General features: G+C 49.3%; 2 protein-coding genes across 9 annotated transcripts; both read left to right on the top strand.

The window, feature by feature from the left end:
- Positions 1–9,731: 9,731 nt before the first annotated feature.
- LRRC23 (leucine rich repeat containing 23) lies at positions 9,732–16,619 on the top strand. Of its 7 annotated transcripts, none has more exons than XR_012921487.1 (8): positions 9,732–9,930; positions 10,421–10,582; positions 10,667–10,776; positions 11,222–11,475; positions 12,624–12,754; positions 13,408–13,544; positions 15,431–15,759; positions 16,306–16,619. XR_012921487.1 is itself a non-coding variant. In XM_076007717.1 (8 exons), the coding sequence occupies exons 2-7, from the start codon at positions 10,457–10,459 to the stop codon at positions 15,705–15,707; spliced, it is 1,035 nt and encodes a 344-aa protein (XP_075863832.1). In that variant the 5' UTR covers positions 9,732–9,930; positions 10,449–10,456; the 3' UTR covers positions 15,708–15,739; positions 16,306–16,619. The 7 variants fall into 7 exon arrangements, 6 of the variants coding, with proteins under 6 accessions (XP_075863832.1, XP_012615883.1, XP_075863834.1 ...); XM_076007717.1 differs by having other exon boundaries at positions 10,449–10,582; positions 15,431–15,739; XM_012760429.2 differs by having other exon boundaries at positions 15,431–15,739.
- Positions 16,620–16,918: 299 nt separating this feature from the next.
- On the top strand, positions 16,919–25,662 carry ENO2 (enolase 2). 2 transcript variants are annotated; one of them, XM_076007716.1, is made up of 12 exons: positions 16,919–17,055; positions 18,219–18,315; positions 18,792–18,887; positions 19,027–19,085; positions 19,389–19,458; positions 19,890–20,023; positions 20,253–20,475; positions 22,344–22,541; positions 23,633–23,834; positions 24,109–24,217; positions 24,375–24,433; positions 25,561–25,662. In XM_076007716.1, exons 2-12 carry the CDS (start codon positions 18,231–18,233, stop codon positions 25,631–25,633), a joined length of 1,308 nt encoding a protein of 435 aa, XP_075863831.1. In that variant the 5' UTR covers positions 16,919–17,055; positions 18,219–18,230; the 3' UTR covers positions 25,634–25,662. The 2 variants fall into 2 exon arrangements, with proteins under 2 accessions (XP_075863831.1, XP_012615882.1); XM_012760428.2 differs by having other exon boundaries at positions 24,730–25,662.
- The last annotated feature ends 1,221 nt before the right edge of the window (positions 25,663–26,883 follow it).

The raw sequence follows: 26,883 nt of genomic DNA, 5'->3' as shown, positions 1-26,883 counted from the left end.
ATAAAATAATGACAGACACACACAGACTGGTGTCCAATGCACCATTCGCTTTATTTTTATACCCCCCAGACCCAAGGTTAGTTCCTTGTACGTGAGCAACTGAGCATAGCAGTGATATCTATCAATTCCAGAGTTGTATCACAAGGGAACAATGGTCCCATGCTCTCAGACCTCAAAACGGTTAAGGTGCTGGACATAGCTCAAAAGCCAAGGCCAAGATAAGCAACATAAAGCAATGCAGCCATTTGAAGTACTTCTTGTTCTCTTTTCCAGCCGGTGGCTCCTTCCTGGCCCCCATGGTTTTGTCTGTCTTAGGTTGTCCCTAACTTGAGGAGTCTTACCTGTCATTGACTACCAATCATCAAATGGAGGCCAGTCCTTGGGAAAGTTCTTTTTATCCTTATGGCCTCCAGACTCCCACCATGGGGGCCCTCCGTGTGGGAGCTGGGCAACATTTGCTTACATGCAGAAACTGAGGCCTCTTGTCATGTCACGAGGCAGCAACCGTGTCTGAAGAAAATGCTGACTACCGCTGCGTTAGGCAGCACACGTACATTACAGGCTATAGTGAATGATTACTATAAGGCATAACACCAGAATCAGCCCCCAACAATATACCACACACCATATATATATGCATTTGCTACCTATTTTAAGAACTTAAAGTAGCATTTTAGAATTTATTGAATTCTTCTACTTCTCGCTATCCAATACATCAGGAGTCCTCAGACTTTTTAAACAGGGAGCCAGTTCACTGTCCCTCATACCATTGGAGGGGTGGATTATAGTTTAAAAAAAACTATGAACAGGCCGGGGACGGTGGCTCACGCCTGTAATCCTAGCACTCTGGGAGGCCGAGGCGGACAGATTACTTGAAGTCAGGAGTTTGAAACCAGCCTGAGCAAGAGTGAGACCCCGTCTCTACTAAAAAATATAGAAAGAAATTAATTGGCCAACTAATATATATAAAAAAAATTAGCTGGGCATGGTGGCACATGCCTGTAGTCCCAGCTACTCGGGAGGCTGAGGCAGGAGGATTGCTTGAGCCCAGGAGTTTGAGGTTGCTGTGAGCTAGGCTGATGCCACGGTACTCAATCTAGCCTGGGCAACAAAGTGAGACCCTGTCTCAAAAAACAAAAACAAAACCAAAAAAAACTATGAACAAATTCCTATGCACACTGCACATATCTTATTTTGAAGTAAAAACAAAACAAAACAAAACAAAAAAACGGGCAAAAACACCCGCATGTGGCCTGCAGGCCATAGTTTGAGGATGCCTGCAATAGATATTCTATTATTAGAATGAATAAGGTGGCAGGACACATGGTATATATAGAAAAAGCAATACTAATATCAGTAGGTTTGACAGTGTGGTCAAAAATATTTCTAGATCAGAAATAGATATGTGGATAAATGGAAAATAATAGCATCGAAAATATATATGGCATTTCATAAGATGAAATCCATAAGATAGCACTTCAAATCAGTAGGGAAGGATGCAATTAATCAATAAATGATGGAGAAAATATTAGCTCTCCTTTTGGTAAAAATATTAGATCCTTACATCACACTATATACAAAAGATGAATTAAAGACTAAAAAATTATTATTTTTTTTTTTTGAGACAGAGTCTCACTCCATGGCCCTGAGTAGAATACTGTGGCATCATCCTAGCTCACAGCAACCTCCAACTCCTGGATAATCAGCACAGCAACCTCCAACTCCTGGACAACCTCAAGCAATCCTCCTTGCCTGAGCCTCCTGAGTAGGTGGGACTACAGGCCTGCACTGTGTAATTTTTTCTATTTTTAGTTGCTCAGCTAATTTATTTCTATTTTTGGTAGAGATGGGGTCTCAATCTTGCTCAGGCTGGTCTCAAACTCATGACCTCAAGCAATCTTCCCCCCTTGGCCTCCCAGAATGCTAGGATTACAGGCATGAGCCACCCATGCCTGGCCTAAAAAATTAAATTTAAATACCAGAAGAATATTCAAGAGACATTTTCCTAGCTTTAGGGGTGAGAAAGGCTTTTTCTAAACCAGACACTCAATTCAGAAGCTTTTTGGAAGAGATTGACAGTTTGAACTATGTACAAACTATATACAAACTGAACTATATACAAACTTACAGAAATTTGATATAAAGGCAGAAATTCTCTATAAACAAGGCGAAATCACAAACTAGGAATCTGCATGGTGGTTTTAAAATATGCCCACAAATTCTGTGATGCTCTTCTCTTCCAGAGGGAGCCTGATTTCTCTGCACTGAGTGTGGGCTGGACTTAGTGGCTGGCTTCTAAAGAATAGAATAGGCTGGACACAGTGGCTAATGCCTGTAATTTCAGCACTTGGGGGAGGCTGAGGCGGGGGGATCGCTTACACTCCAGAGTTCAAGGTTGCAGTGAGCTATGATCAGGCCACTGCACTCTAGCCTGGGCAACAGAGACAGACCTTGTCTCTGGGAGAAAAAAAGAATAAAGTGGAAGTAATGGTCTATGACTTTGGAGACTAAATTAAAAGCAGAACGGCTTCCATCTTGGTCTCTTTCTCTCTTGGATCCCTTGCTCTGGGGAAGCCAGCTGCCATGTTATGAGGATGCTCAGGCCCTATGGAGAAGCCCAGATGGAAGGAACTGTCGTGCCAACAGCCATGTGAGTGAGCTATCTTGGAAGCAAATCCTCCAGCCCAAGCCAGACCTTCAGATAACTGTAGCCCCAGCCAACTGTTTGACTGCAGCCCAGCTCAGCCACTCTTGGATTTCTGACCATCAGAAATGAAGATAATAAATATTTGTTGTTTTAAGCTGCTACACTTTGAGATAATTTGTTGCACATGCTATAATCAGTTAAGAATTGCATTTGACTATAACAGAGATCCCCCAAACCCAGTGGCTTAACTAAATTTTCTTTCTTATGTAAAACAAGGTTGGAGGTGGACAGTTCAGGGTTGGTATTGTAGCTGGACCCCTTGAGATTTTAGTACCGCTGCATATTATGACTGAAATAATGTAAAATTTGACTAGGCATTTGCCTGCATGTACATGTTAACTGCTGGCTTCCTGCTCAGCATCCCTTGTTCTTATAGTAACTATTAATTCCTGATGTACTGGGGTTTTTTTTGTTAAGCAGAAGGATATAACTCTGGGGTTGTGAAGAAAATCTATGAGTTTGTTTTGCAGGAGTGAATGCCCTTGGGAAAGCTGCTACTAGGTCCTGCTGCCCAGAAGTCTGCTTGCTCAAGGTATCATCAGAGAATAACAGCAACACAGACACCCCCCACCCCTGCTGCCTTATTTCCTAGCCACTTAAAAGCTGTCTGCTTAGATTCCCTAGGAAGATGGATATGAGAGATTTTGATCTCCTATGTGTTTTTTTTTTGGCCAGATAGAATAAAGACTTCTCTGTCTCCAAGCACTGGTGTGACAGTGTTTGGCATTAGCTGTGCATCAGGTACACAAGCCTGAATTTGGGAGTGTACAACAGTATGACATATTCATGTCATTTTCAGTAACACATGCTGCTCTCTGTTTTTGTTCTGGCATCTTAGCATGTGGCTTACATTCTCTGGGTCATCTCAGTCCCATGTAGTTCCTGGAAGTTCCAGGCATCACATTTCTCTTTCAGACAGGAAGGGGGAGGGGCTTTCAGGAAGTTTCACCCAATAACTCTCATTAATATGTCATTGACATATTATGTGGAATATACATATGGAGGTTGAGAAATATTTTTTAGCTGGACACAATGTTGCCCCAATAATATAAAATGTCTGTTAGCTCAATAAAAGAAGACAAATAACCCAAATTTAAAAATAAGCAAAGGGGCCTGGCTCGGTGGCTCATGCCTGTAATCCTAGCACTCTGGACGGCCGAGGCTGGTGGATTGTTTGAGCTCAGGAGTTGGAGACCAGCCTGAGCAAGAGTGAGACCCTGTCTCTACTAAAAATAGAAACAAATTATCTGGACAACTAAAAATATACAGAAAAATTAGCCAGGCATGATGGCGCATGCCTGTAGTCCCAGCTACTCGGGAGGCTGAGGCAGGAGGATTGCTTGAGCCCAGGAGTTTGAGGTTGCTGCGAGCTAGACTGATGCCACGGCACTCTAGCTCAGGCAACAGAATGAGACTGTCTCAAAAAAAATAAAAAATAAATAATTGAAGGATCTGAATAGATCAGTTTTCCATAGAAGATATACAAATGGTCAATAAAGATTCTCAGGCCAGATGTGGTGGCTCACCCCTATAATCCCAGCACTTTAGGAGCCTGAGGCAGAAGGATTGCTTGAGGCCAGGAGTTCAAGATCAGCTTGAGCAACATAGTGAGACAGCCATCTCTACAAAAAATAAAAAAATGAGTGGGGCATGGTGGCACATGCCTGTAGTACCAGCTGCTTGGGAGGCTGAGGCAGGAGGATTGCTTCAGCCCAGGTGCTTGAGCTTGCAGTGAGCTATGATGGTGGCACTCTAAGGCCTGGGCAAAGAGTGAGACCCTGTCTCAAAAGAAAGAAAAAAGGACCAGGAATGGTGGCTCATGCCTGTAATCCCAATACTGTATGAGGTCGAGGCAGGAGGATCAATCACTTGAGGTCAGGAGTTTGAGGGTGCAGTAAGCTATGATGACACCACTGCACTCTAGTCTGGGTGACCGAGCAAGACCCTATCTCTAATAAAAAGAAAAAAAAAAAGATGATCAACATCTTTATCCATCAGGGAAATGCAAATCAAAATCACAGTGATATACCACTTCATACCTAACTAGGATGGCTACAATCAAAAAGATAACAAGTGTTGGAGAGGATATAGAGAAATAGGGAAACTCAAACACTGCTGATGGAAATGTAAGTAGTACAGCTGCTTTGGAAAATAGTGGGGTAGTTCCTCAGAAGTTTAAATATGGAGTTATCATATGGCCCACCAATTCTACTTATGAATATATAACCAAGAGAAATGAAAAACGTATGGCCACACAAAAACTTGTACATGAATGTTCATAGCAGTATTATTCATAATAGCCAAAAATGGAAACAAGCCAAACGTCCATTAACTAATGAATAAAGTGTGTTATGTCCATACAATAGAATATTGTTCAGCAATAAAAAGAGATGAAATACTGATGAAACATGCTACAAAACCTTGAAAACATACTCAGTGAAAAATCCAGTAACAAAATAATATCCATTTATATCAAATGTACACAATAGGCAAATCTATAGAGACAGAAAGTAGTGGTTGCCTAGGGCTGGGGTGTGTGTGGGATTGAGAGGTGATGGGTAAGGGGTTCATAGTTTATTTTTGTGTTAATAAAAATGTTTTATAGTGCTGAACCAGAGTTGTGGTTGCACAACTCTAATTTCACTAAAAACCATTGAACTGTACATTTTGAATGGGTTGAATTATAAAATGTATATGTCAATTGTATGTTAATAAAGCTGTTCAAAAATAGTTGTTGGCTGGATGCAGTGGCTGATGGCTATAATCCCAGCTACTCTGGAGGCTGTGGTTGAGAGTGTTGCTTGAGGCCAGGAGTCAGACACCAGCCTAGGCAACATAGTGTGACCTCATCTCTAAAAAAGAAAAAGAACAAAACAAAAAACCCTCACAATTGTTAGAAGGAATAATAAGAATGAATATTAGGTGCGAACTGGCAGTTTCTGCCACAGAATCATAATCCATATCATAAAGATTGCCTACAAGTTAATTTTAAAAATTAATGTCTTAGGCCGGGCGCTGTGGCTCACGCCTGTAATCCTAGCTCTTGGGAGGCCGAGGCGGGCGGATTGCTCAAGGTCAGGAGTTCAAAACCAGCCTGAGCAAGAGCGAGACCCAGTCTCTACTATAAATAGAAAGAAATTAATTGGCCAACTGATATATATATAGAAAATTAGCCGGGCATGGTGGCGCATGCCTGTAGTCCCAGCTACTCGGGAGGCTGAGGCAGGAGGATTGCTTGAGCCCAGGAGTTTGAGGTTGCTGTGAGCTAGGCTGATGCCACGGCACTCACTCTAGCCTGGGCAACAAAGTGAGACTCTGTCTCAAAAAAAAAAAAAAAAAAAAATTAATGTCTTAAAACAATCACATTGTATCCCATAAATATATATAATTATGACTTGTCAATCAAAAAATCAATAATAAAAAATTTAGGCTGAGCATGGTGACTCATGCCTATAATCCCAGCACTTTGGGAGGCCAAGAGTACAAGACTAGCCTGGGCAACATTGTGTGATCTTGTCTCTACAAAAAATAAGAAAAATTAGCTGGATGTGGTGGTGGTTACCTGTAGTCCTAGCTACTCAGAAGGCTGAGGTGGGAGGGTTGCTTAAGCTCAGGAGTTGGAGGCTATAGTGAGCTATGATCCTGCCACCACACTCCAGCCTGAGCGAAACAGTGAGGCCCTGTCTCTAAAAAATAATCCAGTTGGGCCGGGTGCGGTGGCTCACGCGTAATCCTAGCAGTCTGGGAGGCCGAGGTAGGAGGATTGCTCCAGGTCAGGAGTTCGAAAGCAGCCTGAGCAAGAGTGAGACCCCGTCTCTACTATAAATAGAAAGAAATTAATTGGCCAACTAATATATATAGAAAAATTTAGCTGGGCATGGTGGCACATGCCTGTAGTCCCAGCTACTCGGGAGGCTGAGGCAGCAGGATCGCTTCAGCCTAGGAGTTTGAGTTGCTGTGAGCTAGGCTGACACCATGGCACTCACTCTAGCCTGGGCAACAAAGGGAGACTATGTCTCAAAAACAAACAAACAAACAAAAATCCAGTTGATAAACAGTATTCATAATTGATGTCATTTCTGTTTTTAAAAAATTTTTATCTTTATTAATAAATGAGAGTGGGGCTGAGCGGCTTCATGGACTTCTGTGTTCCTCTCTATATACTTCTCTATTATTTGCATTTTATTTTTAAATTAAATATTACTTTTCTGAGTACGTTTGCTCAAGGTTTCTTGGGTGTGGCCCCGTGCAAAAAAGAAAAAAAAATACTACTTTTCTAATTGAAGGAGATTCTGTCTAGACCAGCCATAGGGGTAGTGGGGGAAGGATATCAAGGATGTTGTGGGCCAGATGTGGTGGCTCACGCCTGTAATCCTAGCACTCTGGGAGGCTGAGGCGGGCGGATTGCTCAAGGTCAGGAGTTCGAAACCAGCCTGAGCAAGAGCGAGACCCTGTCTCTACTATAAATAGAAAGAAATTAATTGGCCAACTAATATATATAGAAAAAATTAGCCAGGCATGGTGGCACATGCCTGTAGTCCCAGCTACTTGGGAGGCTGAGGCAGAAGGATTGCTCGAGCCCAAGAGTTTGAGGTTGCTGTGAGCTAGGCTGACCTCACAGCATTCACTCTAATCCAGGCAACAAAGCGAGACTCTGTCTCAAAAAAAAAAAAAAAGGGTGTCCTGGAGTATCTGTCTCCCTGGATGAAGTCCAGATTCCTCAGTGTGATCAACTCTGTTTACTGCTTCTATCATCCTCTCATCTCCACCCCCCACTGCACCTACTGTCCAGGCAGCAGAACCACCTGCTTTCCTCCTTGCACAGGCCTCGAGCTCTTTCTTCTCCAGGTCTTAACAAGAGTGCTGCCTTTGTCTGGAATCTTTGCCCTGAATATATGATATTAGGATATACATTTACTATAAAATTATCCCCTGGCACTTAGTAAAACCTTTATAAGTGCTGGATGTCATTATTATACCATCTGTACACATTACTTGTGTACTTAACCCTGTCACTGGACTGTACACCCATTGAAGATAGGAGTTGTGCTTTGCTGTCCCTGAATGCCCAGCGTTTAGAGCCCGGCACAGAGTAAGCACTTAACAAAATGTTAAGTGACACCTTCCTAATTCTTACATCACATCTTTTCCTCCCACCTAATGTGTCTTCCTCTTTCTTCTTGGCCAAGGAAAATCACATCTTTTCCCTTTGTCTACATCAAACCATGTGGATTTTTCTTTCTCCACATTCCAACAATACAGTAACTTTCATTTGCATAGCACTTCTAACTCTGCAGAGTGTTTTCATATTTACTTTTTTTTTCCTCACAGTAACCCCAGTGCTGAGGAAACTGAGGCAAGGGGTGGGGCGGGGCAGAATAACATTTACTGAGGATAGACTAAATAAATGCAAGGCAATTTACCCACATTATCTCTTTTACTCCTCTAACCACGCTTTGTGGTGAACATTTTTACCCCCGTTTCATATATGTGGAAATGAAATGTTGATAAAATTATATAACCTGCAGAAGAACACAACAGCTATTAAGTGGTAGAGCTGGGTTTTGAACCTGGTGTCTGATTTTAAAGCCCCAGTTAGTTCCATGATACCAGATGAACAGATTTGTCTGTTAGCTACATTCCTCTAAGCAGGACAAGGCAAGACTTAATATTGCCTGATTTCCAGCTCACCAAATCTTTCATCAGTCCACTGTTACCTAAAGTCTGCAATGCACAACAACAATTAATTACATGAAATACCTCGTTACCTAGTTGTTTTATTTACGTTAGCTTCTACAAGATTGGCAACGTCCCCCTTTCCCCAGGCAGGAATTGTGTCACAAATATTCACCTCCTTAAGTCTTAGTTTCTTCTTCTTTCAAATATCTATCTTATAGGATTGTGTGGAGATTAAATATCATTCATAAACACATTTGACACAATGTCTGGCACAAATATTTGCTGGGTATCTCTTTTTCATCTCCTTCAACACTGAATGTCTGGGTTTGGCTGTGTCTGTTCTTGTTGATCCTTTTTTTTTTTTTTTTGAGACAAAGTCTCACTGTTGCCCAGGCTAGAGTGCTGTGGAGTCAGCCTAGCTCACAGTAAACTCAAACTCCTGGGCTCAAGCGATCCTTCTGCCTCAGCCTCCCGAGTAGCTGGGACTACAGGCATGCGCCACCATGCCCTGCTAATTTTATATATACGTATATTTTGTTGTTGTTGTTGTTTTGTTTTTTTAGTTGTCCAGCTAATTTCTATTTTTAGTAGAGAAGGGGTCTCACTCTTGCTCAGGCTGGTCTTGAACTCCTGAACACAAAGGATCCACCAGCCTGGGCCTCCCAGAGTGCTGGGATTACAGGCGTGAGCCCTGACGCCTGGCCGATCCTTGATATAACAATGTTGGATCGGAGTATTTTAGTGGGCAGATGTTGGAGTTTTCCTCCCTTCCTATTCCCTAAAAGGTTTGCTCACACCGGTCCAGGATAACTCATACTGGATCCCTGTCAGTTGGTCTATTAGAGCTTATTTTATAGATGAGAAAGTGGAGTCTTAGGTAAAGTGCTAGTAAACTGCAGATCTGCCAAGACTCTAACCCAGGTTTAAGATACCTGGGCTTCTCACTAGGATGTTGTTTCAGAAATTAAGAAAGAAAAGAAAGAACGAACCTGGGTAGGCTCTTTCCGTCCACCAAGCTATTATACCTTCCAAAGATCTACCTGAAAATGACTAATGGGCAGGGCCTATAACCGCGGGAACAAGACTCATCTTCGTCTTTCTTGCTTTCCTTGCTCCCCCCCCCCCCCCCCCCCGCCCCCTTTTGCTTCTGGGGACGGGTTTCTTGTAAATTCTCGCTGCTTTTGCATGGACGACGTCCGGACCCTTTAAGGGCTGGCAGGCTAACGGGCTAGCCCCGCCCCTTCCCAGTTCGGCCTCCCGTTTTACGTCCTCCGCCAATCATCGCCCAGAAGCCCGTTCCGCGCCTCATCCGGGTTCCTAGGTTTGGGACGGTGGCCTCGTAACCAGGCAACTACTGATCCACCTCCTCTGGGGCGGATTGGCGGAGCAGTTAGTCCCGGCTCTCCTCTAAACCGCAGGCGGCTGCAGTAGCCGAGGGCCCCGCCCCCGTTACCATAGCAGCAGTACACAATCCTTCCCCCTTGCCCCTCTTACAAAATAACCCTTCTCTCTCAGGACCCAGACCCTCTCCAGAACTGCTTCCAGTTAAGCAGAACCGGGATCTGCGTCCCGTTGCGAAGGGGCATTGGGAGGGAGGGCTGGAAACTGCGCGCCAGGCTGGTGTTGCGGAGGGTCCAGGAAAATGGGGCCCAGTGAGAGAAGAAATGAGTGGAGCAGGGGTTAGGGATGGAAGGGGAGGGGAGGGGAGGAAGAGGAATTGGTAGGGGAGCTTGGGGAGGGTGGCCTTGGCGGGAGGTGGGAAGAACCCCAGAGAGGCAAGCCCAGGAAGCAGGGAGACTGGGCTACTGGAGGAGAGTTGGGGCTACCGTGAAGGACAGGAAAAGTCGGGGCCGTGGGAAGGCATCTCGAAGGGAGAGGGCCCTGGGTGGAAAGTATGAAGTGGAGGTTGGGAGTCTAAGAAAGATGCTCCCGGGACGAGGAAAGAAGCCTAGTTGGGAGGTCAGGGGTCGCGGGGGTGATGGGAGGGGCACCTGTCACTGGAGGCGAGGGAGCTGAGGAGACCCTCTTTCTCAGGGTGAGGACTGAGCTTGATCTTCGGCAGGAAGAAAGATGTCAGATGAAGATGATCTGGATGACTTTGACCCAGATCAGGATGATCTTGAAAGAGAAGATGATGAGAAGGATACAGAGGATTGGGAGGACTACAGGAAAGAGGGGGACGAATACTCTGAGGAAGTGAGCGCTGGGAAAGGGAGGGGTCCCTGGGCTGAGGGACAGGGCTGGCCAGAAGGGGATGCCTTACTCCATTTCCTCCTGCAGTGGATGCCCACCCCGCTTACGGAGGACATGGCGAAGGAAGGGCTTTCTTTGCTCTGTAAGACGGGCAATGGACTGGCTCACGCTTATGTGAAGCTGGAGGTTAAAGAGAGGTGCGTTTATGGGGGACCAGATGAGGACTGTGAGACCCCAGGGCCTCACCTCCTTTCCCAGCCTCATTCCTGGGCACTTTGGCTGAGAATTTGGGTCGCTCTTATCCTAGTGGGAAGGGAAGGATAGAATTTATTTTCTAGGCGCTCTAAGATTCCCCAGGTCAGAGCTGACCTGGGGAATTAGAGACTGAGAGTATTGGGGGGATACTTGTTGGACTCTTTCACTTGTCCTTCAGAGTGTCGGTTCTCTGCCCTTCACAGACACAGGGCCTCTGCTTACTGTTAACGACCCACCTACCTTCTCTTCCTCATCTCTCCCAACTGTTACCCATTCTTCTCCCCATTATAAGCTGTCTCTGTATCGCCCTTTGCTTTAGCACCTTTGCCAGTTCTAGCTGGGTTCTTAGCCCTAACCCTGGTTCTCCCTCCCTCTGCCATCTCCTAGGGACCTGACAGACATCTCCTTGCTGCGCTCCTACATCCATCTGCGCTATGTGGATGTTTCTGAGAATCACCTGACAGACCTGTCGCCACTCAATCACCTCACCCACCTGCTCTGGCTCAAGGCTGATGCCAACCGGCTGCGGAGTGCCCGGTTGAGTGAACTGCCCTACCTGCAGATTGCCAGTTTTGCCTATAACCAGATCACTGACACTGAGGGCATCTCTCATCCTCGTCTGGGAAGCCTGGATCTCAAAGGTGGGTCCTTAGGGTCAGGTACAGTGGCTCAGGCCTGTAATCCTAGCACTCTGGAAGGCCGAGGCAGGAGGATCACTCAAGGTCAGGAATGTGAGATTAGCCTAAGCAAGAGTGAGACCCCCATCTCTATAAAAAGTAGAAAAATTAGGCCGGGCGTGGTGGCTCATGCCTGTAATCCTAGGTCTCTGGGAGGCCAAGGTGGGAGGATCGCTCAAGGTCAGGACTTCGAGACCAGCCTGAGACCAGCCTGAGCAAAAGCAAGACCCCATCTCTACTAAAAATAGAAATTAATTGGCCAACTAAAAATATATAGAACAAATTAGCGAGGCATGGTGGTGCATACCTGTAGTCCCAGATATTCGGGAGGCTCAGGCAGAAGGATCACTTGAGCCCAGGAGTTTGAGGTTGTGGTAAGCTATCATGATGCCATCACACTCTAGCCTGGGTGACAGAGCAAGACACTGTCTGGAAAAAAAAGATAGGTCGTTTGGATGGGCTACACAAGATTCTTTTCTTCCTAGCCTGGGGCCGACAGAAGTGGGCAGTATGGTCCTTGGCTATGGCACACAGCAATCTGCGTTCATTCATTCATTCAGTCATTATGATTCATTTTTACATTCATTATGGCTGTTCTACATGCTGGAGATATAATGGTGACCACAAAGAAAATGCCTATTCTCTTGTAGTTTAAATTCTAGTTGAGGCAGACATACAATTAACAATGAACACAGTAAGTAAGTTTATATAGTATGTTAAAAGGAGGTAAGTGCTATGAAAAAATAGAACAGGGGAAGGGGAAGGGGCAACACAGATGGCAATTTCAAACAGGTTGGTTAGGACAAGCATCACAGAGATGACATTTGAGCAAAGACTTGCAAGAGGAGAGGGAGTTAGTTAGAAATGTGGATTGCTTGGGCACTCTTCATTCACTTCTCAAAGGCTTATTAGGGAGGCATGTCCATGAGGTCCTTGGACTAGCAGACCACTTGCCCCAGGGCCCTTGAGGTGTTAAGTTTGGACCTGTCCTTCTTTACTATCTACTCTGCATTAGAGAGAGAGGATGATTCAGAGGTTCTCAAAATTCAGGCTCAAATACTGAACATCCAAAGTGGCCCTTTGAGCTCTTGCCACCCCCTTTTCCTCCCCAGGGAACCGTATCCGTCTTGTGACAGGTCTTGACCCCCAAAATCTGATCAGCCTGCACACACTGGAGCTTCGGGGGAACCAGCTGGAAAGTACCCTGGGAATCAACCTCCCTAAGCTGAAGAACCTCTACCTGGTACCTCACTGGGTCATGGGTGGTACAGGGAAGAGGGCACTGTCTTGGGTGTAAGAATGCTTGGTTTCTAGTAGGCTTAGCTACCAGCTTCATCACCATAACGACAACTTGCATCATTTATTGAATCCTTACTTGGTGCCAGATGCTGTGGAGATGCAAAGTTAAAACAGACACAGTGGTTACCACCTCATAGGGCTGATAATACACAGTGTGTAGATAATACAGAGATAATTCACTTAGATACAAGTAGCAGCAAAATATGCCATAATTAAGGTACAGACATCAAGCTAAGGAGACCACTGAAATGCTTAGTTTTTAGATGTTTGAGTCTTATTATTCTAGGATGGTGCTGATGGAACTTCTCAGTGGAGGAGGGGGCTCCTGGGACCTGGGGGTGGGTTGAAGCATCTCCTCCTTCACCTGAGGTGGCTTTGGTAGGGTGAGTAGTAGGAGGTCACTGTTGACCTCTGGGATGGCAGCTTCCCCTGGACTTCTTTACTCTCTATACCTGTCTCTACCTACCCCATACGCCTTCTCCACCCCTCCCTCTTGACCTCTTGGATTTCCTTCTTTGCTTTATTTCTTTCTGACTTCTCTTCCTTCCTTATCCCTGATCCCCTCTCTCAATCAATCTCCTGTGTCCTGGAGTCCAGGCCCAGAACTTGCTGAAGAAAGTGGAAGGCTTGGAGAACCTAAGCAATCTCACCACTTTGCATCTTCGAGACAACCATATTGAAACTCTGAATGGCTTCTCCGGGGAAATGAAATCACTGCAGTACCTCAACCTGAGGTATGCACCCCTGCCAAGCCCCACCTTGCCCCTACTCCTGACCAGGAATAGCTTTTGAGCTTGTGTTCCTCTCTGGCCCCATCCTCCAGTCCTCGCCCACAGCCAGGTCCTCACTCTTAATTTCCCTACTTTCTTCTGCATTTAGTCCTAGTAGCAACATGAGGACCCCTGAATCCTTACTTAATTGATCCACAGTTATTGAGAATGCGCTATGTGCCAGGCCTTGTGCTGTGTTTTGGGAACACTGAAAGGAATCCGAGGTGGTCCCTGTTCTTAAGGGGCTCTCAGTCTGGCTCCAGCTCTTTTCTTGGCCCTAGCCTGTGTAAGTTTCCACTGCCCTTCTCTATCCCTGGGCCCTAATGCCCTTTCTCATTTCCTGCCTCTTTTCTCCTGAGCCCCACCTACAAGGGACAGCCCTTTTACTGATATAAAACATAAGATGTACTCAGATTTAGGGAGAGAGGGTTTTTGTAAGAAAATCCCCAGGTAGGGCCAGGTTCAGTGGTTCATGCTTGTAATGCTAGTGACTTAGGAGGCAGAGGTGGGAGGAATGCTTTAGGCCAGGAATTTGAGGCTGCAGTGAGCTATGATTGCACCACTGCACTCTACCCTGGGAGAGAGAGTGAGACTCCATCTCTTAAAAAAAAAAAAGGAAAAAAAAAAAAAGACAATCTCCAGGTAGAAAGGCACAGGGGATCACCAACTCTTGTTTGATGGAGGATTTTATGTGTGTTTCTTTAAGCTAAGATATAAGGAAACTGCCACTTTCCTTAGTCAACAAGACCAAATCCTTGAGCTGGCAATGAAAAGAGAATCTCTAAGTAGGGAGAGGTGGTTGCACCTTGAAGTCCCAACTCTCATCCAGAGCCGTGGGGCAATCTCTTGTTAATGAGCTCCGTTGCCTGGCATTGATCTAGGGGGATGTGTGCATGTGCCATTACCTGTTAAAGGTCTAGACAGGGATAATGGAGCCTTCCCAGTGGCTATGAACTGGGGATGTTTGGAAGTTAAATAGGGTGTGTGTGGGGGGGGCAGGGGGTTTTGTTTAAATGACTAGGAGGTACCTGTGGGGCCAGAGATGCTAAACATCCTGCAATGCACAGGACAGTCCAGTACAAAATGCCTGTAGCTCGTAGCTCTCCAGGTCAGAAACACTGCACAAGGCTTAGCATGTCCATTGAGATCAGGCTGAAACATTTAAATATGATTTCATAAAGCTTGAAGACAAGTTAGCTGGGTGTGGTGGCACATGCCTGCAGTCCTAGCTACTTACTGCACTCCACTCTACCCTGGGCAAACAGATGGTCTCTTAAAAAAATAAAAAAGAAGAAAGAAAGGCTTGAAGACAAGAACATGAAAATAATGAAAATAAATACAGAGTATCATACAATTAGGCCTATTAGGAGATGACGATTGTCCTCTAGGCTGGGAGGCCCCAGCCCATCCCTAGCTCTAGATTCTTTGCCGTGGGAAGTTCCAGCATAGCACCCAGGACCTGAACCTATGCTAAGATCCCACTTCCTTCTCCACTGACCTAGGTCCTGCCTTTTAACCCTTGACACAGAAAAAAATCTGTCCCTACAAGGGAGATTTGTCCTTTCCCTCCAATTACAGGACAGGGTTACGGCCTAGATTTGTTGACCCAAAAGGATAAACGAACACATTACAGAGTAGAATATGGCATTGAGGGATTCCTCGAAGGGCAGCAGCAGGACAGGGTGGGGCTGGACAGCACCTCTGCAGCAAATCTGGCAACACTTGGCAGGCGGGTCCTCACAGTCAGTGTTTCTAAGGGATCTGGAACCCCATGGAAGAGGCCCTATTCCTAGAAGCTGGCAACCAAAGCCCATTATTCCTGGGTGAACCCTTGTTGACTGCACCGGTAGGGGCAACATGGTGGCCGACCTGGGGGAGCTGGCCAAGCTTCGGGACCTGCCCAAGCTACGAGCCTTGGTGCTGTTGGACAACCCGTGCGCAGATGAAACCGACTACCGCCAGGAGGCCCTGGTGCAGATGGCACACCTTGAACGCCTGGACAAGGACTTCTATGAGGAAGAGGAGCGGGTTGAGGCCAATGAGATCCGTCAGAGGCTGAAGGAGGACCAGGAGCAGGAGGTTGATCCTGAGCATGATATGGAATCAGACCACCCATCCAGCCTCTGACGTACCAGCAGTTCTTCTAGCTTCCAAAGATAGTAAGGAAGCCAGCAGGGAGGTAGTAAAAGGAGGCCAAGGGCTGGGCAGGGAAGGGAAGGGGCAAGAGGGCAAGTTGCTGAGGAAGGAGGTGAGTGAGGAAGGAATAAGGAAAGGAGAACCCTTGGAAAGACCAGGGTTGGGAGTCACGGGATCTTAGCATGAGGAGAAAGGACCAGAAGAGGGGCCTGGGAAGAGTTGAGAAAAAGCTTAGGAGATACGTTAGTAGGCTAGAAGAGTAAGTGAAGAGAATTGGGGTGGCAGGCACAGGGGTTGGTGGGGGTGGACACAGAGTGCAATCTGCTAGGGAAGGACATGGCTGGTGCATGGTGGGGGTTGTGGGGGACGGAGGTGGTTGGCGATGTATGAGGAATGCAGCTGGGTCTGGGAGAGAAGGCAGAAGAGAAAGATCGTGCACTAAAAATCTGAATCTAAAAATAACAGGACACAGGGTGGGGGGAATAAAGAAGGGCAGGGTGAGGCAGAATTCTAGTCACCAAGATGAGTGTGGCTGCTGGGCATTTCAGATGGGGGCAGAGGCTTTAATTCTGTACTACTCTTCCTCCAGGAGATCAAAGATGCTGCCCCCGAAACCTGACCAGCTCCAGTGAGGGGCCATCGCACTCAGACCTCGCGGGGTGGAGACAGAGGATGTCTCTTTCTGCCCCAGATCTAGAAACTCATCACAGCCTAAGGCCCAGGCTTTGTGCCAGTCACCTGGCCAGTGTGGGGTGCGTGGGGCTGAGCTCTGCTTGGTGTCTAGGCAGGGGACAGTCCTCAGCTACGTAGGTGTGGTGGGAACCAGGCCCTTGTGCCCCACAGGAGTGCAGGTAGGGCAGGCTGGGGTGTTAGGAACAGTTCAGTTTTCTAATAAAGAGACATTTTAATACTCGTGTGTGTGACCGGGTTTGTGTCTTGGGCTTCCTGGCAGTGTGGGCCTCGGATTCCAACGACTGGGGTGAGGCAGTGCCTGTTACTCTCGAGTGGGTCGAGGCGTGGGGATGAGCGCGTATGTGGGGGGGATGGGGCAGGTATTGGGTCGCCCCAGCCCCTCCCCCATCGCTTCCCCCAACCCTCCCCCCCAGCGGTCCCCAGCCACTGGTCCCCCACCCGCGCAGTACGTGCGCCTCCGCCGGCAGCTCCTGACTCATCGGGGGCTCCGGGTCACATGCGCCCGCCCGGCCCTATAGGCGCCTCCCCTCGCCCGCCGCTCGGGAGCCGCAGCCGCCGCCGCCGCTGCCACTCCCGCTCTCTCTGCGCCGCAGTTGCCGCCGCCGCCTCCACCGTCACCGCCACCGCCTGAGTCTGCAGCCCCGAGGTGAAGCCCCGGCCGGGCCCAGCGCCCCTCCGGCCCCCTCCCCTCGCCGCCGCGCCCCCGCCCCTCGCCCGGCCTCGCGCATCTCTCGCCCGCCGCGCTGCGCACCTGCTCCGCCACCGCGCCCGGCGGCGCCCGCCTGCCCGGCCTGCCCGGCCGGCTCCTTCTCGCTTTGTGACTCTCGCCCCCTCCTCATCCGTGCCAGTCCTCTCCACACCTGTTTGCCCCTAACTGCGCCTCTCCACCCCTGCCTGCCCCTCTCCGCATCGTTTGCCAGTCTTCTCCGGGTCTGTCGATTTGTTTAAGTTCGGATTCTCGCTGGGCTGTGTGTTTGTACACTGGCTCGTCCCTTTTGCTTTGCATTTGGCGGAAATGTCTTCTCTCACCCTTCCTCAGCTCCCTCAGACTTCCCTCTCCCACTCCTGCCCCACGTCCCCCGTCTCCTTTCACGTTTCCACCTCTCAGCTGCTCGCGGGAGGAATGGAGCGAGGGGGATTTGTCTGCGCGCAGCGGAGAGGACGGGCCCAGCCTTGCCTGGCCCCACCGGGTCTCTCATCCGCCTCCCTCCCCCTGCAACCCCTAGGGACTGGAGGGCCTTCCCCAGGGCCCTCTCCCCAGACCCTTCTTGTACATCTCTCGGGAAGAGGAGGGACACACGTTTGAGAGAGACTGGGACCTTGGAGTCGCGGCAGAGTCCCGGCAGGCTGGGGGTTAGGTCGGGGAGGGATGGGGGCTCTGGAGAAGAGGCCCCTTGGCTGCTCAGGCAACCCATCCCCTTCTTCCTGGGTTCAAGGAGAAATGCAAGGCTGGCAGCCATTCTGCTCTGCGAAGACCTGGGGGAACCCCACCTGCTGGCCCAGCTGCTGAGGGGCCTGGGAACCTCTGCTGTGCCCCTCCCCTCCTCACTGCTGTTTTCCCATCTTATCATTTGATCGAACCCGCCCCCTACTGCAGTGACCTCCCCTTCCTCACTGCATTGACCTTCTCGCTCCATGGGGGGAGGGGGAATCCCTTGTACAGCCCGGACTGCAGCCAGCTCCTCCCCACCCCCCACTCACTGCAGTAACCTCTTTCCCATCCCGCCCAGTCTCTGCCCCTCCCAGTGATCTCAGGCTCCGCCCCTCTAAGCCTCTTATCTTTCTCCTTCCTTCCCTTCCCCTGAGGAGATCCCAGCCATCATGTCCATAGAGAAGATCTGGTCCCGGGAGATCCTGGACTCCCGTGGGAATCCCACGGTGGAGGTGGATCTCTACACTGCCAAAGGTAATGGGTGGGGCGTCAGCCTTCCCACAGCCCCCACTTCTCCACCCCCATGCTGGGTTTGGCGTGAGTTGGGAGGCTTTCCCTGAGACCCATTGGGGATGGGGTGCTGGGCCAGGCTCAGAAGCCGGACTGTGAGGGTTGGATCCTCCTTGTCTAGGGGAGCCAGGCCTGGCAGGTCTGTGCTGGAGGTTAGTGTGTGAGACATGCCTGTGCACCCGTGTGTGCATAGGGGTGCTGCTGGGCACAGCTTCATTTCTGTGGTCTCCCACTGTGCATGTGGGGCCTCAGATGGGCGGATGAGGAGGCCACTACTTGTGCATCGGGCTCAGAGTGTGTGTGTGTGTGTGTGTGTGTGTGTGTGTGTGTGTAGGGAGAGGGATGGATTTGGCAGGAAACAGTCTGGGGCTGGAAGGCTGAGGGAATCTCTGGCCCCTGTAGTATCCTCCCTCCCTCCTCATTCTCTGTCCCCCTCCCAGGTCTTTTCCGGGCTGCAGTGCCCAGTGGGGCCTCTACAGGCATCTATGAGGCCCTAGAGCTGAGGGATGGGGACAAACAGCGTTACTTAGGCAAAGGTGAGGCCATTTCTCTTTTCCAGGCTTTCCCACCCCTCAGCCTTATACCCCTACCTCTTCTAGCATGCCTTCCCCTTCCTCTCCCTTTCCCTGCCTGCTCCTCCTGGCCTGACCCAGTCCAGCCTCTTCCTCTCCCCAGGTGTCCTGAAGGCGGTGGACCACATCAACACCACCATCGCACCAGCCCTCATCAGCTCAGTGAGGCCTGCTCTTTGCTGGGGATGGCAGGGCTGGAGTCCCAGAAGGAACCCTGGAGCAGGAGAGGAGGGGAGGGAGAAAGGCCACCTTTCAGGAATATGGTTACAGGGGAAGGGTGGGGAAAAGACTCTTAACTGCCCCTTGCTCCCCCCAGGGGTTCAGGTTCCCTAATCTAGGCAGGCCACTGTCACAGGGACCTGGGTAGACCCTGACCAGATGTAAGCCTGTATGTAAATGGGGGGACCCTCTGCCTTAGGGCCCAGGCTCTATCCTGGCCCTGCATGATGGAGGCTCTGCCCACAGGGCCTCTCTGTGGTGGAGCAAGAGAAACTGGACAACCTGATGCTGGAGCTGGATGGGACTGAGAACAAATGTAAGCTGGGGCTGGAGGAAGTGGGGAGGCACACGGGTGGGGAGCATGGAGCAGTGCCGGGGAAGTCCTCAGTAATGACTGTCAGAGGACTTCTTCTATCCTCCTCCCAAAGCCAGAGCAAGAGGAGACTGACAACTGCAGTGGGAGGGAGGGACATTAGACAGGAGGAAGAACTTCTCTGTAGCATAAAGAGGAGGGGACTGGTGGGAGATAGTTGGGGATGTTTAGGAAGAGTTGTGGCTCTCTGCCCTTCCCAGTCCCCTCTTCCCCACCTCATTGTATTTTCAGGAGAGAATGGGTGAGAATGGTTGCTGGGGTAGGGAGGCAGGAGGGGATCTCCTTTACAGGCTCCTTTGGGGAGTATAAGTGGAGGCAGGGGCTAGAAGGGAAGGGGACATTTGTGCTCAGTGCCTTCCTCTGTAATCTCCTAGCCAAGTTTGGGGCCAATGCCATCCTGGGTGTGTCTCTGGCGGTGTGTAAGGCTGGGGCAGCTGAGCGGGACTTGCCCCTCTATCGCCACATTGCTCAGCTGGCTGGAAACTCAGACCTCATCCTGCCTGTGCCGGTGAGCACTGCCCACACCATGCCTGTGCCGCTCCCAAGGGGGACTGGGGGCGGGAGCAACCTTAACAGGAACAATGGGGGGGCAGTGACTTGGGGCAGGTAAAGAGGAAGGATGGAGACATGAGATTATGAGTCGGGAAGCTGGGGGAAGTTTGGCATCGTGGGTTCACACTCCCAGGGGCAGGGAGGAATGGGCTCTTTGGCCCTTGTGTCATTCTGTGGCTCCCCAGGCCTTCAACGTGATCAATGGTGGCTCTCATGCTGGGAACAAACTGGCCATGCAAGAGTTCATGATCCTCCCAGTGGGCGCTGAGAGCTTCCGGGATGCCATGCGACTCGGTGCAGAGGTCTATCACACACTCAAGGGGGTCATCAAGGACAAGTATGGCAAAGATGCTACCAATGTGGGTGATGAAGGTGGCTTTGCCCCCAATATCCTGGAGAACAGTGAAGGTGAGGCCAAGAGCCCCATTACAGCTCTAAGTCTTACTCTATCCTGGGACTTTAAGAAGGGCCACACACTTCCCAAGTCCTGAGTATGGGTTCAGGGTCCTTGAACTCCTACAAACTTTAAGAGATACAAGCCCTTGGAGTGGCTTTCAGAGTGCCTGCCAAATTCACATGCAGACCTAAGAGGACAGCCTTTTCCCTGCCCAGCCACATCTGTTAGCATCTGTAAGTTGCCACAGGGTCTCTAGGAGTACTGGGAGTTGGTCTAGGTGACCTGTGGGATCCATCCCATCCTCCAGCTCAGTTTGATGAGCTATCCCACACTCCAGGGGATCCATTCCAAATCTATGCTATCTCCACCTCAACCTGTTAGGCCTCTAGGTACCCTAATTTTTCTGTGCCCCAGGAGAGACTGTATAGGGAGTAGAAACAATATGGGTAGTAGTTACAAGTTAAAGTTCTGGGGCCAAATTTCTGGAACCTTGATTTGAAGAGTTACTAGCTAGTGATCTTTCTTTCTTTTTTTCTTTTTTTTGAGACAGAGTCTCACTTATATTGCCTGGGCTAGAGTGCTGTGGCGTCAGCTTAGTTCACAGCAACCTCAAACTCCTGGGCTCAAGCGATCCTCCTGCCTCAGCCTCCCGAGTAGCTGGGACTTCAGGCATGTGCCACCATGCCTGGCTAGTTCTTTTTTTTTTTTTTTTTTTGAGACAGAGTCTCGCTTTGTTGCCCAGGCTAGAGTGAGTGCCGTGGCGTCAGCCTAGCTCACAGCAACCTCAAACTCCTGGGCTCAAGCAATCCTCCTGCCTCAGCCTCCCGAGTAGCTGGGACTACAGGCACGCGCCACCATGCACGGCTAATTTTATATATATATATTAGTTGGCCAATTAATTTCTTTCTATTTTTATAGTAGAGACAGGGTCTCGCTCAGGCTGGTTTTGAACTCCTGACCTTGAGCAATCCGCCCGCCTCGGCCTCCCAGAGTGCTAGGATTACAAGCGTGAGCCACCACGCCCGGCCAAGTTTTTAATATATATATTTTTAGTTAGCTAATTAATTTCCTTCTATTTTTAGTAGAGATGGGGTCTCACTCTTGCTCAGGCTGGTCTCAAACTCCTGACCTCGAGCAATCTGCCTGCCTCGGCCTCCCAGAGTGCTAGGATTACAGGCGTGAGCTACTGTGCCCGGCCTGATCTTTCTTTTTTATTTTATTTATTTATTTATTTATATATTTTTTTGAGACAGAGTCTCACTCTTTTGCCCGGGCTAGAGTGCCATGGCATCAGCCTAGCTCACAGCAACCTTAAACTCCTGGGCTCAAGCGATCCTCCTGCTTCAGCCTCCCAGGTAGCTGGGACTACAGCCATGCACCACCATGCCCGGCTAATTTTTTCTGTATATTTTTAGTTGGCTAATTAATTTCTTTCTATTTTTAGTAGAGATGGGGTCTCGCTCTTGCTCAGGCTGGTTTTGAACTCCTGACCTTGAGTGATCCCCTGGCCTCAGCCTCCTAGAGTGCTAGTGATCTTTCTTATTTAACTTCTCTGTGCTTCATTTTTCTTACATGTACAATGGGAATAATAACAGTATCTACCTCACAGCATCATTGTGAGGATTAAATGAGATCATATATGTAAAGTACTGAGGTGACATGATACCAATGAAAAAGCAATAGCTATTATTAACAGAATTCCATTCCTCTGTCTTTGCAGAAGATGGCCTTTCCCCATCTCTGTGATAAGCCCAGGAAAAACCTTAGCCACGTTTTGCTGGCAACAGTCCTCCACCTCTGCTCTGAGTTTCTTTTCTTTCTCTCCCTCTTTGCCCACCCCTCCTGCTTATACTACAATCTCATTATATTCTGTCCCTAGCCTTGGAGCTGGTGAAGGAAGCCATTGACAAGGCTGGCTACACAGAAAAGATTGTCATTGGCATGGATGTCGCTGCCTCAGAGTTCTATCGTGATGGCAAATATGACTTGGACTTCAAGTCTCCTGCTGACCCTTCCCGATACATCACGGGGGACCAGCTGGGAGCCCTCTACCAGGACTTTGTCAGGGACTATCCTGGTGAGGGCAAGGGGTGTAGGAGAGAGGGCAGGGGGAGATTGGGGGTGGGGACATGTTGGGGCAACTCTGGACCTTATGGGGTGCTGACCCAGGTGCGAGGTAGAGGTGTCCTAAGAAGACCTGCTGTCACAGGATGACAGCAGAGAGCTGCCTGCAAAGACTGGGTTTTATATGTAATATAAATGTGCAGGTACCCTTGACAATTCCGTTCTCTCTGCTTTTGATCCTGATTAAAGTCTTTGGTTCTGAAAGCTATGAGGTTATGAGGAGGGCTTTGGAATGGTGAGAGGTGACTGGACCTAGCAGGGAACAGCACATTTTAGTATCTTTTTTTTTTTTAGAGATAAGTTCTTGCTCTGTCACCCAGGCTGGAGTGCAGTGGTGTGATCATACCTCACTGCAGCCTCAAACTCCTGGGCTCGAGCCATCCTCCCACCTAAGCCTCCTAAGTAGCTAAGACTACAGGTGTGCCACCATGCCTCGCTAATTTTTTTTTTTTTTAGAGATGAGGCCTCGCTATGTTGCTCAGGCTGGTCTTGAACTCCTGGCCTCAAGTGATCCTCCTGCCTTAGCTTCCCAACATATTGGGATTACAGGCGTGAGCCACTGTGCCCAACCACATTTCAGTATCTTTGATTGATGAAATCATGGATGCTGAAGGGAGCTGGGACTGATGTATAAATAGGAAAGAAGGCTGAGAAGGAGCCGAGTTACCCTTTCCAAGTCTGCCAAGGGCTTTTGTCCTGGGATGAAGGCAGTGGTCTTCATCTTCCTAAGACTGAGCAAGAGAAAAAAGACATAAATTTCAGAGTGAAGGATTTAGGTTGGTAATGAGGAAGGGCTTCCTGGCAGTGAGAATAGGAAAATGCAAGGTTAGGCTGTGAGGAAGGTTCTGAAGGTTTTAAGAAATAAGAATCAGCGTAAGAGTCAGTTAGGGTTGGCTTATTCTGGGGGGCTGGGGTTGGGGTAGTAAGGATAAGCAGGTTTAGTTAGCCAGGGACCTGTCCATTTCAGGGAATCAAAGCGAGGTGTTCCTGCCTGATGCAGAGACTCAGGGAGGATTAACAGCCCCCTCACTGCTTCCTCTGCAGTGGTCTCCATTGAGGACCCGTTTGACCAGGATGATTGGGCTGCCTGGTCCAGGTTCACTGCCAATGTAGGGATCCAGATTGTGGGTGATGACCTGACAGTGACCAACCCAAAGCGTATTGAGCGGGCAGTGGAGGAAAAAGCTTGCAACTGTCTGCTGCTCAAGGTCAACCAGATCGGCTCAGTCACTGAAGCCATCCAAGCGTGAGTGCCTCCTGGCCCTCTCCTGCTCAGCCCATTTCTACAGGACCCCTCTTGGAAGTGCTCCCAGCCTAATCCTACCCGGGGATGCTGAAGAGAGCAGGGAACCTGGAGTTACTGTCATTATCACAGTTCTCTTAACTCTGCTCCCTCCACCCCTGATTCTCATCCCAGATAGCTTCCCTCCAGATGTTTCTTGACAAAGATGAAGGCTGGGGCTGGGAAGAGAGTGCCCAGTATTGGGGACTGGGGACTCAGTGCTGATATATGGATGCAGGTGCAAGCTGGCCCAGGAGAATGGCTGGGGGGTCATGGTGAGTCACCGCTCAGGAGAGACTGAGGACACGTTCATTGCTGACCTGGTGGTGGGGCTATGCACAGGCCAGGTGAGTGAAGGGAGATCTTTGTGGGATTAGTGGGTTCTAGCTCAGGTGGGTCTCCTTCCAGGTATTTGAGGGTGTCAGGAGTTTCAAGAGAGCAGAAGTTTCCTTTCAGGGGATGGAAGGGCAGCCACTGAGCTACATGTCTTTTGGAATGTTTCAGATCAAGACTGGCGCCCCATGCCGTTCCGAGCGCCTGGCTAAGTACAACCAGCTCATGAGGTGAGGGTACCTGGAGAATGGGAGCCCATGACCCAGAAGGGTAAAAGCCCTGTTTGCCTGCTGTTCTACCTCCAGTGCCCAGGGCCTGGAAAACAGCACGTATCCAGAAATAGTTGTTTTTGCTTGATGGGTTTACTGATGGCTCGACTGACAAAGACCTGAGACCACATGAGAAAGCCAGGCAGTGCTCACCCTGAGCATTAGTGTGAGGGCAGTAGGAGCCTCAGTGGGACTCCTAGAGAGAAGTAGGATCCTCCTGTGTCCCTGACCACTTCCTTTCTGACTCATTCTCTCAGAATTGAGGAAGAGCTTGGGGATGAAGCTCGCTTCGCTGGACATAACTTCCGTAATCCCAGTGTGCTGTGATCCCTCTGCTTGCCTGGAGATGTGGAACCTCTGTCCTATCCTTCTGGAACCTCTTTCTTGCTGTCCTGATCTGTGCTAGTTCACTCCCTGAGGTCCCCTGAGCCCCAGGGTGCCCAGAACTTCCCTGATTGACTTGCTCCGCTGCTCCTGGGCTTACCCAAGGCACTGCTGTCTCTGCTCTCCCTCCTCTCTGGGCCCTACTCGCTGGGGTTCTGCGCTCTGCACTTCTTCCTTTCTCTCTCCCCTCAAAAACTGGAAATGGGAGTGAGGATTATGAAGGGGTCCATGGAAGGACGATCAGCGTCTGTGATGGAGCATTAGGGTTGGTGTGTTGACGTGTCTGGAGAGGGACCATGCGTCACTTGTGCTTTGTTCTCATTGCGTGTGTTTTCCATGTTGCACGTGAGCCATGAACTGTGCACAGTGCTGGGGTGTAGAGGAGTGCTGGGTGTGTGGTCATGCCTGGCTATGGCTTTGGTGTATTTATTTATTTATTCATATTCATCTTGTTAATTAATAAGTTTTCCATAACTGGCCTGACTTGAGGGGAAGCATATGTCTGTATTTCATGTGGCTGGAGACCCCAAGATGACCTGGGGTGGGAGGTCTTGCTAGAACAGGAGGGTAACAGAAAGGGCCTTGCCGTCAGTTCCTTTGTGTGTACTAACTGAAGCCTGGGTTGGTCCAGAGTGGAGCGTGTGCCTGGGGGACTCTTCCTCTATAAATTCCTCCCTAGCCCTAGGTTCCCTTTCTTTCTCCAGCTTGCACGAGAGCAACATCTCATTCCCCCTGCCACGATCCACAGTTGCCACCACCTCTGTGGCGTTGAAATGAGCACCACCATTAAAGTCTGAGTCACAGTGCACTGTTGTGTCTGAGGAGTCTTACTCTAGTCCGTGTGAGGGGAGAGAAGATGGAGCAGCCGGCGGTTGGTGAAGCTGGATAGCAGGGCTGGGGAGGGCACAAAAAGAGGAAGACACATTGAACAAATATGGCCAATGTGGTGGCACTGCCTACCTCATCCTGGCTAGGTGGGGTCCACGTCACCTCTACCTTCTCAGCAGCAAGCCTGGGCCCTGGACCCAGGTGAATTAGGGGTTGTTAACCTGGAGTTCAGGAGTCCCTAAAAACATCCAAAATTGTGTCTGTGTGTACTTTTTGGGGAAAAGAGCCTTAAGGTGTTTTCCAATAACCACAGGGTCCTTGACCAAAGAAGGGATAAAGCTGTGGACTAATACTGGGCCGCTCCTAACAGAATCCTGACTGGTTCTGGAATGGAACAGAACTTCATGGGTATCACGCCCTGCAAGATGGGGAACTGGGGAGGGAAGAATGATACCAGGGGAGGCCCTGAGGAAATTGAGTCCTCCAGGAAACTGAAAATTCAGGACCTGAAGGGCTCAACAGGCCCCTGGCTGGGTCAGATTACAAGTAAGGTGCCAGTATGTGGCTAGAGAGCCGCTACCTACAACTTAGCACTTGTGGAGCCTTGGCATTGAGATGCTCAGCTCCGGGACCACCTATGGGGACAACTCCCTTCCTAGTGGCTTGGATACAGGACACATGCCAGCAGGTAGGGTCTGCAGCTGGGAGCTATGGCCACTAGAGGGAGTCATCGTTCCACAGGACTCCATATTGGATGCAGGAGGTGGGGTGGGAGGAATTTTGAGGTTGTCCCCTCTGTGGGCCTCCCACCCTGCTTCTGCTTTCTCAGTTATGGTTCTGGCGCCCTCTGCCATCCTGCCCAGCTCCAGGGCTAAAAGAGGATTCCAGTCTGTACTGACAGGATCCATTTCTCTCCTTGCCCTCTTTCCTGGGTCCCTGACACCTCAGCCATTTTCAGTTCAAAGAGCTTCTTGCCCCCTCTCCTGTGTGCCTCTTAATTTCAATGTGGGCATCTCATCTTTCCCTTCTCTCCTGTTTCCTGGCGCCCCTTTCTGTCTCCCTTGGGGTTTACCGTACTTTTCTCTGTGTCTCTCAGTTTTCTCTGAGGTCCAAGATACCCATCTCACCTCAGTAACTCCCAGACTGACCAGGACTATTCTAGTTCGAGCCACATTTTTTAACTTCTGTCCTGTCCTCCC

Source organism: Microcebus murinus, chromosome 10 (assembly GCF_040939455.1).
Source record: "Microcebus murinus isolate Inina chromosome 10, M.murinus_Inina_mat1.0, whole genome shotgun sequence".
In the NCBI taxonomy this organism is placed as follows: Eukaryota; Metazoa; Chordata; class Mammalia; order Primates; family Cheirogaleidae; genus Microcebus; species Microcebus murinus.
The sequence above is the reverse complement of the archived record's forward strand: the minus strand, read 5'-3'. Positions and strand labels throughout refer to the sequence as shown.

Bases quoted from the DNA above. Each gene is read 5' to 3' on its own strand.
- LRRC23 (XM_076007717.1), top strand. From the start codon at position 10,457: ATGTCAGATGAAGATGATCTGGATGACTTTGACCCAGATCAGGATGAT. The intron at 11,476-12,623 runs GTGGGTCCTTAG...TTTCCTCCCCAG, and splicing joins GGGAAGCCTGGATCTCAAAG to GGAACCGTATCCGTCTTGTG. The intron at 12,755-13,407 runs GTACCTCACTGG...CCTGGAGTCCAG, and splicing joins AGCTGAAGAACCTCTACCTG to GCCCAGAACTTGCTGAAGAA.
- ENO2 (XM_076007716.1), top strand. From the start codon at position 18,231: ATGTCCATAGAGAAGATCTGGTCCCGGGAGATCCTGGACTCCCGTGGG. The intron at 18,888-19,026 runs GTGAGGCCATTT...TCCTCTCCCCAG, and splicing joins ACAGCGTTACTTAGGCAAAG to GTGTCCTGAAGGCGGTGGAC. The intron at 23,835-24,108 runs GTGAGTGCCTCC...ATATGGATGCAG, and splicing joins GTCACTGAAGCCATCCAAGC to GTGCAAGCTGGCCCAGGAGA.